Source organism: Sminthopsis crassicaudata, chromosome 4 (genome assembly GCF_048593235.1).
Source record: "Sminthopsis crassicaudata isolate SCR6 chromosome 4, ASM4859323v1, whole genome shotgun sequence".
Taxonomy (NCBI): Eukaryota; Metazoa; Chordata; class Mammalia; order Dasyuromorphia; family Dasyuridae; genus Sminthopsis; species Sminthopsis crassicaudata.
The window spans coordinates 445,108,822-445,122,267 of NC_133620.1; the positions used below are offsets into that span (position 1 = coordinate 445,108,822).

A 13,446-nucleotide genomic window follows, 5' to 3' on the forward strand; every position below is an offset into this window, starting at 1 on the left:
TTCAGGGCACATGATAAGGGGTGATGCTATGAGACCTTAGAGGTCATGAGGAAATTGGAAATTATAGCTCTGTTTTTTCCCAGGAAGAATCATATGCTATTTATGAAACCAAAGAACTAGCAAAATCCCACTTACACATCTGGGGTCTTCTCAAGTCTAGCCTAGAGAACAATGTTCCAGTCAGTGAAGGCACTGATACTGTGCTAGTTAGGGACACAATCATATTCTGCAGTAGGTGACCAACTCTATTAACATCACTATCTTTGAACTCCTGAGAAGATTTAGCACAGGGACATAAAGAAAGAAAGCACTGAAGAACATAAACTGAATATCAAGTTCTACAAGCTGACACAGATTTCCTGTCAAGCTACATATATACCTAAAGAAAAATAACATTTCCTTGTCTAGTATTGAACGCCAAGAGAATCTGTATCCACAAAAAGGCCTGGAGAACTGGTTTAGCAGCAACTATTAGTCCCAAATCATGGTCACTTCTTGGAAACAAAACATCCCAAGATCTAATTCAAGAGGCACAGGCATCAGTGGCTGATAGGAAAAACCCACATTTTCTGCTCACTTACACCCCTAAAGGAGGAAGTAATTGTCTAGGACAGAATGTTGGATCCTTTAAGTGCTGATTAAAGACTGACCAGAGGCTTAGCACAGAAGATGAGGAGACAAACCACAAACAGGTATGCCCGCTGTTAGAAAAGGCCTCAAGTCTCCCAGAAGAGCAAAAATGAAACATGGAAGATGAGGAGCTGATGGTGGTTGTGGGAGTAGGCTGGAGGGCTTTAGATTCTCAGTCCAGATTCGATTCCCTTCTCTGACACTATCTCTCACCCACTCCTTGGCCTCAGTCTGTTTTTCTTCTATAAAATAGCCCCTGAGCTCCTTTCAAAATCTAAATCTAAGAGCCTATGAATTTATAACAAAAGGAAACTGGGCTACTGTAACCAGCACAAGCCTCTGGAGAACTTGCTTGTCTAGAACACTCTAATAATTAGCAATGTCTCAATTTTCATAAATCCAGAGATAAAATTCTGGGGATAAGATCTGCCTTACTAGGGCCACTGGAATTTAATCTCCATTAAGGTGCACATTCTCACTTTCATCACAGTAATGAGATCTTCCTTATGCACACAGACACTGAGACAAATTCATCAGTCATGTGCTTAGACAAGAACATCCCCCTGCCACCACCACCATGTTCTGGGTCAGGCAACTCACCTCTGAGCCTCCCGATCATCCTTGGGGTTGTAATTGGACAGGCAGTCCAAGATGAAGATTTGGCCCCATTCGGTGCACTCATTCAAGGCTGTTAACAGCTTATTAATGTTCTGAGGGTTCAGATCGAGCAGGTTGCTATTTGGGTGAGACTCACTGATTTCTGACAAGGCTGCCACAGCATTAGCAACCACCTAGAAAAAAGAAAAGCGAGATTGAGCTTTGGATCATTAAGGGTAGTACAACTCATGCACCGTTTATCAAACTTTTAGGTCATCATGGAAACCCTGACTCATAACTTTCACTGAACACTCCATCTAAGTAGCAAGAAACTACAGGCAAATTACACCAAAGTCATGATAAATCATTGCTATTACATTTTTTACATTACATATTACAGTTTGCAGGAACAGTGAGTACAGCTATCATTCAAAAAGAAGCTTTCTTGCAGCCAGGCAATCTAACATTAAAATAATCTAAAGCACAGCACAATATACTAGGAAAATCAACACTTTTAAACGAACTCAAAGTTACTAATAAAAATTCTTTTTCATATGGTCAGAAAGATAACAGTACAAATGTTGATTAAAAACGCAGTGAAATTCCACGATACAGAATCTATTATTAAGTGACAAAGTCCATTGATCAAGTCCTTTTAAATTCCATTAACTTTTCATACCACCTCCTTCCTTGACCTTCAAGCCAAGAAGAACCACATTAACCTAATTTTCTACCTCTGTGCCTTGATTTCCCCTGAGTATCCTATGCTCCAAAGTAAAGTCCTTTGCTTTACAGCCTAAATTGTATGCTTCCTTCTCCTCCAATACCCAACCCAAAACTGAAATGATTTTTCCCTCGAACTTTGGGCCTTTCCCTTACACTTCTCATAATCTCTAATAAAAATAATTAGCATTTACATGGCACTTTTAAAGCTTTACCTGTATGATTTCATTTGAACCTTATAATAAGCTAGCAAAATAGGTTCTATTATTTCCATTTTACAGGTATAAAAATTGAGGCAAGCAGGTTAGGCGGTTTGTCTGGCATCAAAAAGTCAGAAGTACATGAGACAGGATTTGAACCCAGGTCTTCTAACTTCAGTCCCAGTGCTCTATCCACTGTGCCAACTGCTTCTTTTATGAGTTTTTACACGCTTTTTTAAAAATTCCATTAGAATTAAGCTTCATGAAGACAGTCAATTCTCTCTCATTGCTTTTTCAGTGTCTTGAATCTCTTAAATTCTTAGAAGACAACACTTTAAATGTCTTTGTGTATATACTAAATACTCTTAATTCAATTCTTTGCTCAAGTCACTCACCAATAAGATTTGCTAGATTAACTTAATTATAGAAGAAAAATCCAAAATACTTGGATTATCAACATTAATAACAACATTAACTAAATAATTTGTAGATCCCCTAAGCTTCAGAATTTTCAAAGAAGCCATATAATTTGAATACCTTTTTGCATTTATGACATTTTAAATATTATACACAAACTATCTACACCAACATCATTACTACAGACAGAACAATGATCCCACAAATAGAATGCTATCATTGCCATCTGGTAATCTGCAAACTGATAATGTCAGCATCATTTAGTAAAAGATGAGATCTGTACAAAATAGAGGTCTCTAGTCTGTCAGGTGGCAGCTTCTAGGCCTGAGGTTTCATCATAGAGCCTTTTCTGATGGCTAGAACAAAGCATTCACTGGAAGGTGCCATACCTTTGTGTTAAGAATATGGGAAAATCTATCAGAAGAATGATACAAACTCTGGAGCAGGAAAAAATTCTTCAATGTCATTCCCTGAGCTGACCTTTCCCCATTGTATCTTACCAGCAAGAAAAATTATTCTACTCCCCACACAGGAAAAAGTCATTCCCAAACTATGGCTACAAGGCCCAAAGTTGGCAATTTGGAGGACTGAAACCCTGCCTTGAATCATCACTAAGTCACATTAGCTGCCAGAGACCTACTAATGGGACCATCACAAAATCTGCAAAAATGGAGACAAATAGGGTCTTTACCATTTCTACCAGACTAAATCTCTCTCTCTCTCTCTCTCTCTCTCTCTCTCTCTCTCTCTCTCTCTCTCTCTCTCTCTCTCTCTCTCTCTCTCTTTTTTTTTTTTTTTTTTTTTTTAAATTTCCAAAGCACCTGAGATTAGGTCTTGGGAGGCAAAAAGACAAAGTAGACCTGGGAAATCCAAATGGGAAGGGCAGAAAAGTATTGGATGCTGAACAAGATGAACAATTAAATTCCTCTATTAACAAAAGCTAATTGAAAATTAAACTAAGTATATAATAGAGCTAATGAGGCATATGTTCAGCTGTTTAAAAGGCAGTTTTTGCTTACTACCCATTAAAACAAGAAGGAAAAAGTATATCTAATCTAAAGGCAAAGGTAGAACATAAAGGAAAGAGATTCCTGACTCTAAAGCTAACTGATTCTAGAAGTGATCAAGATGTTGCTCTGCTTCCCCTTCTCCCCCACCTCAATCAAGGATAAACTTAATCAGGACCTTCCAAACTCTCCAAAGCAAACACCACCCTACTTGCTTTTATCTCCAGCTACCTGCCAGTCCACCCCCAGTATTCTCATGCTTGCTGATTTCTACACAAAGACAACAGAGCACAACACAGCGCTTAGCAGAAAGAATATGAGTCCAGATTAAGGGATCCTTCTGTTCAGTTTGGGAGGACATTAGCCTTAAGAGTCAGAAATACTGAAGGGTGCAAATCCTGCTTCAGACACTTCACCAACTGTGTGACACAAAACATTCCCTGCCCAGTGCCTCAGTTTCCTCATTGTTAAAATGACATGTTGAACTCAAAAGCCTTGAAGGTGTTTTTCTAGCTCTAAATCTACAAAGAAATCCTTTTTTCAATTCCATTCATTCCTTGCCTACCAATCCACCAGCATAAAGGATTGATCCCCCTCTCCCACAAAGATTGTACTATTCCCACTATATGGCTCCTATTACTGTGTGTGACCTGTAGGTGATATACTATAACCAAGTGAACCACTTACCTTACTTAGGAACTCCTAACCAGAGAGGCTAGATTTTACTGTAAGAAAATCTTTATTAACATAGTAGTTTTTTTGTCATTACAAAAGATACTTTTGCTTCATAAAATGATTTATTCCAGAGTTTCTTTAAATAGTGAATTTCTCTAGTGCATTTAAATCATTTAATTTATCAAAATTTTACACATTCTAACTCTTCAGGAACATATCTATCATATATTTGTCCATTCTATCTCACAATTATTCTAAGTGCTTTAAAAGCTGTGATCTATCCTAATCATTAATATTCATCATGAGTACAAGAACATATTTAATCAAGTGTGGATTGACAGATTCTTTTCCTGTCTCAGTTAACAGAATATTTCTCATTCGATTTTCCAAAGATGAAAGATAAAAAGATAAAATTGTATTTCCAAAGATAAAACTGTATTTGTTATAGTTAAAAAGCAAAATTTACACAGTAATCATATCTTAGCTGACTACCTTACACATAACAAGGTATCACCAAGCACAAAGCTAAACTCAGATTTCTTTTGGTTAATTTGCCTTCAGAATTTTTTACAGAAATTTTAACTGCTCAAACCATCTGTACAAATAAGAAAAGGAAACCAGAGTGTGAAGGAAGGGCTAATACACTCAAATTCAGTTTAAATAGGAAAAGCTAAGGCCAAAGAACCTTTGAAATTATTTCCTGGCAAAGGTGACTTAGAGATTTATATGAGAAGAAAAATGTATTCTTATACTACACATCATTCTTTCAGAGATAATTCTTTTGTGGCAGCAGTGAAAGAACAAGACTCGCTCTTCAGCCATAAAATCTGATTGATGAGCCTCCCTCCATATGCAGGAAGCCAAGAGACATAGATTTGACCTTCATTTTTCTTTCATGCTGAACCAGGAGGCAGGTGAGTCAGAAAAAAAAGAAATCCTGTTATCCAACATGGGAGTAAGAGAAAACCTGGACATGCTGCACCATTTACATTGGCCCCTTTCTTAAATTCAAATGCGCTGCTGAAAGCTTAACCAGTTTCCATTCTTGAATGCAGATTCTCTTATTGCTGTAGTCACAATGACCCAGAAGACTTTTCACTTTCCAGTCCAATGGCTTCCCCTATTGACCAGGTCTATTTTCAGCAATGACCTTCAGGGGCCATGTCACCTTTTGTGCTTATGTGTATTCACTCTAGTTTCTGTTTCAAATATTTATTAATATTTATAAACATGATAAACCATCATTTCCACACAGAGATAGCAATAAATGTCTGTAGCAATTATTCCTTTATTTGCCTAATTAAAAAAGGTAAATGAACAGACAAGAGGAAATTCTATTCTGGATCTGATCTTATCAAAAAGAAAAAACTGGTTCCAAGGGAAAAGGAGTCAAATGCCACCATTCCTGGAATTTGTGTTAGAAAAAAAGCTAGGCATAAATTAACATATATTCCAAAGCTTAGGCTAGCTGATCTGAAATATTACAGAGGAAAATTAGGGGGGAATTCATGTCCTAAAACTTGTACAGAGTACAACTCAGCTGAGAGTTCTGGGAAACTTTCAGAACTGAAGTTCTGAAGACACAAAGATTCCAAGTGGAAGAAAAAAGGACAGAATTGTCTAAAAGGTCTGAGATAGGTATGAGACTCCCACCAACATAAAAGGCCTCTATGAAAGATAAAAACAAGAGATGAATGTAAAAGGGCAGCATTTGCCCCATATTAATAGGATCAGGAATGCTATGAAATGGTAAAGGGAAACAATCTTGTAAAAAGCAAAAATCACAAAAGATAGGAAGAGTCAACACCAGAGGGGTTATGGAAAGACAATACTACTAATGCATTGTTCCTGGAGCTGTGAATTAGAAGAACCATTCAGGAAAGCAAGATAAAATTCTGCCAATCAAGTGACAAAAACATGCCTTTGTGATGATAGCAAAGAACTAGAAATTGAGATGTCCATTAATTGGGCAATGGCTATACAAGTGAAAGCATATGATTGTGATGAAATACTACTGTGCTGTAAGAAATGATAAGTTGCTTTTAGAAAAACATGGAAATGCTTGCATGAAATAATTAAAAATAAAACTAGCAGAATGAGAAAATACTGCATAAAGTAACAATAATACTGTTGAAAGAATAACTGTGAATAAAAAACTACAAAGGACTTATGAAGGAAGATACACATGGAAAAAGAACTGATAGTTTACATACCATAGTTTTTAACATATACGTACACACATACACCCCTGCGTCAAATGGTAGTATTCTCTGTTGTATAGTGAATGGGTAGGAAGGAAAATAGTTAAAAACTTACACATAAGCAAAAGTAAATAAATTAAGATAAAAATAAATTTTTAAAAAGATAGCTTTCCCTCAGTTCATGTATTTTATTCATAAATTTTAATATGCAGAATAAAAAGACATAGTATATCCCTTCTGGGCATTTATTCATACTTTATATCTTCAGGAAAAATAGAAATTACAGTAATTGAACTGCCAAGCAAAAACAATTGAAATAAGTCCAGTAGGCTATTACATAAGTTCAATTTTAAGGGACTATCCTCTACGCATTAGGAAATCTCTCACCAGGACACTGAAGGCAGATTAATAACAATCATTTTAGAACACAGAAAGGAATTATCTTAAGGAAAGAAGATACACAGAGCTCATTCTACTTCTCAAGATGTTGTATAAAGGTAACCAATACTTAAAGAAAAACACTACTTGTAGAAAAAATGGGTTTCTAGCAAGAGAGACCTATTGAAATAAGCAGAAAAGAACACCAAACTGGTCGCAGGTGGCAACCCCGAGTCTCAGCACCAGTCAGAAGCAGAAAATTTTAAGTTTGTCTTGGTAACAGAAACTGCAACAATTGAGAAGGCAACTTTTCAGAGTTATTAACAGTCTGAGGGGGAGGAAAAGAAAAGACGGCTTTCAAAGGCAAATCTCACAGAGGAACAAAACATAGGGTTCAGCCTTGAACAACTTCAAAAAGGCTACAGAGAAAACCAGGGAATCCTGGGAATGTTTACCTCAAAGTAAGCTCTTTAAAGGGATTCTTTCATGCAAGAGATCCAGGAACAAATACTTTAATGGGACAGGGAAAATCCTGAAAAAACAATAGCCAGAAGGAAAATCATCATGTACTATATGATGCATCCTGTGAAAACTATTTATCCTAAGAAAATAATAACGCCAAGTGTAATGGAATTAAAACATAGCACAGGGCCTTGAATATATGTTTCATTCAGACCAAGTCACTTAACCACAATTGCCTCAGCAAAAACAAAACAAAACAAAAACACCCTATAACTTGAACCTATCAGTAAAGAAAATTCATATCTGAAACAGAGTTGGGATCCAAGTTCCTTAGACATCTCAACTAAGTGATGAGTTTACAAGGCATTAAAAGAACAGGCTCTTGTCTATTCCTATAGTGGGGAGCAGCGACCAGTCCCTGTTTCCTCTCGTACCTAAGTCTACCTGAACCAGGGCAATACCACAGGGCAGTTGTAATATAAGAAAGGACCTCCCTGCACAGCCTGACCTTGGTGGCCCAGGATCATGCATAAGGCCCCAGGGTCATTGTGTCATAACCAATAATGCTACTAAACCCAAAGTGCCAGCTTTCTGACTTCTGCCCCACCCCTTGGCCTGGCTGGTGAAGGCGGCGTGGGAAAGAAGAGCCAGCACATGGGCCTGAGCTCTGCAGACATGGGATGGACAATGGCCAACTGGGTGAATGGAGCTCAGCTTCAGTTTTATCATTTGCAAAAAGGGTGGTGAATGTTTAAAAATTAATATGAAAATAAGATGCCCACTTGGATACAGATCACAGAAAATCCCAGACAAGGACTCTCCCTAAGGGACGCTGATTACTGCGAAGGTGCTGCCCCCTTGTGGGCTCCGAGCACCTGCCAGCACAGAACAAAGGTAAGAAAGGTGCTTCTGGAGCCTGTCAGAGCCAGCACCCAGCCAGCTTAATGCCTTTTGTACCCCACTTCAAGAAGGAATCATAAACCCAAAGGAAGCACATTTTCCAAAAAGCTAAAGCCAAAGCTGAACCTGAAAGAGGGACATAACTTTATGGTCTTGGAGGGAAATTACCTAAAAGTACAATGCTTCCTGTGCCTTCTTACACCAAAAATTTTACAGCTACCAGCTTTTACAGTAATGACTCAGAATTGCCATCAGTGAGGGGCAGCTAGGTGGCGCAGTGGATAGAGCACCAGCCTTGAATTCAGGAGGACCCCAGTTCAAATCTGGCCTCAGACACTTAACACTTCCTAGCTGAGTGACCCTGGGCAAGTCACTTAACTCCAGCCTCAGGGGAAAAAAAAAAAAAAAAGAATTGCCATCAGTGCTGGGATGATCTGAAGGGCTGTCTGCCACCAAATTTAAGACAGTTTGGCCAAGTTTTCAGGCCTGCTTTTTACAGGGTTTTGCTTTTCATCTCCTCTCCAGCAGCTCACGATCAGCAATCTTTTCCTCTTTATCAGTATGCCTGACTTTTAGAAGTAAGAGCCATTCCCCAAATGACAAGTAATCAAAGGCTAGGAATGGAAAGTTCTCAAAGAAAGAGATCCACATTATTAACAAACAAGAAAAAAAATGCTCCAAATCACTAACAATTGGGAAACTGTGAATTAAAGAAATCCTAAAGTCCTACCTCATATTCTGAGCCCAGTGAAAATAACCAATTCTGGAAGGTGCTGTGGGAAAACAGGCTCACTACTGCCTAGTGGTAGAGCTAAAAAATGGTCTGACTGTGCTAAGAAGCAATCTGAATGCTGCCCAAATCAAAAAACCTGGCCCCAGCAACATCACCAGTAGACCTATACTACAAAAGATCAAAGGAAAAAAACACTTCTATGTGCAAAAATATTTATAGACACTTTTCTGTTAGGATAAAAAGCTAAGGAGGGGCCCTCGTGAGAAAGAGTCAAATAGGTGGAAATGGAAAACGATTGTACACATAACCAAATGCAAAGTTCAGAAAAATTTGCCAAGTCATATATGAACTGAGACAGAATGAAAAGAGCATAATCAAAAGCACGATTTCTACAATAATGTTATAAAGAAAAGTAACTTTGAAAAGCTTGAGAGCTCTGATCACTGTGATAACCACAATTCCAGAGGATGGATAATGACATTCTATCTTTTGTCAAGATGAAGAATTTAAGATGCAGAATGAAATTTTTATTCTTGGACACAACCACTAGAAAAATTTGTTTTCTTAAGTCTCTATATTTGCTACACAATCTTGTTCATTTCTTTTTTCTTTTCCATCTAGGAGGTGAGAAGGGAGAACTAAGAGAGAAATGGAATAAAGTTAGAACAACAAGAGAAAAGAGGACCACTAAGGAATCTTTTTTTTTTTTTAAATACAAAGAGAACATTAGGAAAGCCATAAAGAATCACAGATAAAAAGGACTTTGAAAGGTATAGGCCGAATTTATTATATAACTTGAAAAGTATAGAATGAAGATCTGATGTTGATCATCATGGATGATCCTTTTTCTGTCTGACCATATATGTGGAAATGTACATTTTATCTATTTGGTAAACTTAGAATGATTTTTTTAAAAGGCCAAAAACACATCTCACTTTGAAGTTTTCCAAGATTCTTCACAACCAGACATGTGTTTTTTCTCCTCCAATAGCTCACAGCATTTGGATTATACCTCTCCTATATCCCTTTCTGTCCTATACGTGTGTAAAGGTCTTAGTTCCCATACTAATTTATAGGACTGTTAAAAGTCCTGAACTCACCAACCATGCATAATCTCTCTCACCCATAATAAATGGTTTCTCTAGCTTAATTTCTGGTCCTTGATGATGCGGAAAACAGCTAAGGCTGCTTCATCACTAAGCAACAGCTAACAATGACAGAAAGACAAGAAAATGCCCCAAGGCAGTATGTATATTCCAAGACTGCACAGGAAAGGTTTTTCCAAGTCTGTTGTTTTTTAAACTATTTCATTTTCACATGGGGCTCCAGAAGAAGAAAGGGTTAGTTATTAAGTATTCCCACAAAGTGAATAGAAGCTTCTGAGGGCAGAGACCACATCTCTTCCTCTCTAATATTTCTACAGAACCTTGCCTAGCACCAGTGTCCTATGTATCCTTGGGCCCTGAAAGAACAATTGAATCCTCTGCCCTGACTCCAATTCTAATTTTTTTAGAAGCTTTCTGAGTAAGATAAAAAATAAGAAGCATTAAGTACTTACTGTGTCCTAGGCATTGAACCCAGTGTTTTACTAGCTTTATGATAACCCTAGGAGGTAGGGGCTGTGATCTCTAGATGAAGAAACTGGGGCAAAGATTCAGTGCCTTGTCCAAGATCACACAGCTAGTAAGTATCTAAATCAAGATTTGAACTCGGATCTTTCTGACTTCAGGCCAAGCACTCTGTTGTAGTTTAAATAAAAATAGTTTAAGTCTTAGGCAGAGTCAAAATAGCATATTATACAAATTCTCATAACATCCATTCTTTTAATATTCTAATTATACATAATTCCTTGTATACAATTAGTAACCATTCTCTTTCCTCTCTTTTCTCCCTCCTTCCCCCACCCCAAAACTGCCCCCACTCCAAACACACAAGGAAATCAGGGCAATTCAAACTGACCTTGGCCTTTAATATTTGAAAAAGAATACAAAGCTCTTTTGAATTTTACTGATTACTCCCCAGATTAATCTTGTGCAATGAATCTGTTCTGGAGATAAGAAAACAAGAGAAATTGAAGTGGTTTGAATAAGGTCAAACAGCAAATCAGCAGAAGAGCTGGAATTAGAACAAAGCCTTTGATTTTTTAAATCTACTATTAATTCCACTGAACCTCTGCCATAAACTTCCAAGGGACCATTATTCAGAACTGATCTAGGAACACATCTATAGAAGCATTCTAAAGAGAGTTTAAAATGTCCACACAATATCAAATGTAATAAAAAATATCTTGTACATGTGGCTTCTCTTCCCGAAGGCTAAAATTAGTTTTTAGAAAATAAATACAAATTGCAAACAGTTCACTTACCTTTTAATTTTTAACAAAGTAAAGCAATTTTTTGGAAAAGATAGACATTTAAGGTAATGATACAACAAAGTGAATACAACTGCTTAAATAACTGGACTGAAATCAATCCAAAAGCACATCTAAAGAGTCTACAATGTTCCAGGCATTGCCCTAAGCAATGGGGATAGGAAGCTAAAAGCAAATAGTCTCTACCCTGAAGAAGCTAACATTCTCATGAGAGAGATATGTTTGTGAATAATGTGTCTAAATATATATGGGTGCGTGTATATATATAAAGACATCTATATTTATCTATATGTATATAGTGTGTGTGTGTATGTGTGTGTGTGTGTGTGTGTGCATGTGTATGTGTCTGTCTCTTCACATATACACACACATAAAGGCACACGCAATCCTTCTTGGATTATATGGGCAAATCTTTTTTTTATTCTACTATGCAAAAGGAAATGTCTATTTTATTTGGTGTATGGGAAATTCAGAATATATATATAAAATTTTTAAAATACATATACTGTGAAGATATGTGGTAACCATAGAAGGAAAATTCCATCTTCTAGGTAAGAGAAACCAGGAATAACCAGAGAGAATAGCCCTTGCACATTTTCAAATAAAAAAACCAAGATTCCTAGGTGGAAGGAACAGGACAATTAAAGCATGGACCAAAGCCAATGCAAAGGCATCAAAACAAGCAGTAATGGCTCAACGTCAACTTGTCAAGAGGGCCCAAGTCCCAGGAATCCATGCTTGATAAAGGGCCAGTTAACAGTTTTTATCATGATATGAAGACCCAAATTTGAATATTGACATCTGGGTGGGACAGCCAGATATGAAGACAAATCCAAAATCTTTACAGGTGAAGCAAGGAGAAAATTAGACATCATGTGAAAGTCTTGCCCTTAAGTTTAATAACTCAGCTTCTCTTAGAACCAACTGGAGCAGGGATGGCTGGGCAGCAGATTATCTGAAGACAATGCAGAGGTATAGGGGGAACACAACATCAGTAGGGTTCAGTAGGATAGCTGGTGAGAAAGGTGGAGGTTTGACCCTTTGTTGGACCACATGTGGAGAACTAGGCTCCATTCTGGAACCAACAAATAAGCTGGAGAGCATCCAGAGTCAGGTAAGAAAGGTGGCAAAATGCCTCACGCCTAGGTCAAATGAGAGGAAAAGAGAATTTTAACCCAAGACTACAGTGGGGGAGATGTTAGACTTGCTCTATTTGGTCCCAGAGCCAAAATCAAGAGCAATGGATAGAATCTTTAAAAAGCCAATTTGGGAGTAGCTTCCTAACAAATAAAACTCTCCAAAAGCACAAGAAGCTATGAATGGGCAGGCAGTGGATTCCCCCTTTTCCCCCATCATGGATGTCATTGAGAAGCTGGTGGGGTAAACACTTGGAACATGGATTTTGTTTCAGATCTGAGTTGAACTCATTGGCCACTGAGATTTTCCACACTAAAATTCTATCATTCTGTGAACTCGAGCAGAATTTTGCCAAATGGTACAATAGTCACAGTTCTCAATCCTTAAGTGAATTGTGTAAAAATATTTCCATCACAGTTGATACAGCTCTGATTAGTTAAGAAAATCCACAAACATCTATGTAATGATGACTATCTATAAGACAATGGAGATATACACATTTGAATAGGATAGTCATTAATCTGAAAATGTTGATCTACTAATAAATCTACTAGTAAATGGTCATTGAAAATGAATCTTCATAGTTATCCTGCTGGGTCACACCTTTGATGAACAAGCTCACCAGGTAAGCAGAGTGTGATCAAAGACACCCAAGAGAAGATCTGCCATGTCCAGAGTCACGCTTTCTCTCATGGTCTTCCCTCTCTGCTCTCCCCTAGAATTCTCACAAGAATCACTTTCCAAATCTGCTTCAGTTTCCCTGGCTTATAAACTAGGGGGGAAAAAAAAGAGAGAGAGATACCTATGCTCAGATATGTTTCCAAGTGCTATATGATAAACAGGAAAATACACCAGCTGCAGACAGTGCTCAGCTTCCAGTGATTAGCTTATGGCACACAGCCAACCAGGCAAATGTTATCAGCAGACTACAGGCAACACATAATTGACCCTCGGTCAGAAAGTCTGGTTCTGAACATACCACTCCAGATAAGCTATCTCTGATTCCCAGACTCAG

The 13,446-nt window shown here is 37.7% G+C and overlaps 1 protein-coding gene across 12 annotated transcripts in view; it reads right to left on the reverse strand.

The window, feature by feature from the left end:
• The window catches only part of AP2B1 (adaptor related protein complex 2 subunit beta 1), a 131,426-nt gene that overhangs the window by 74,140 nt on the left and 43,840 nt on the right, over positions 1-13,446 (reverse strand). For all 12 annotated transcript variants that reach the window (XM_074263537.1, XM_074263532.1, XM_074263540.1 and 9 more), the window contains exon 6: positions 1,231-1,421. In XM_074263537.1, the coding sequence (XP_074119638.1) occupies positions 1,231-1,421 (191 nt within the window). The remainder of the gene's footprint in view (positions 1-1,230; positions 1,422-13,446) is intronic.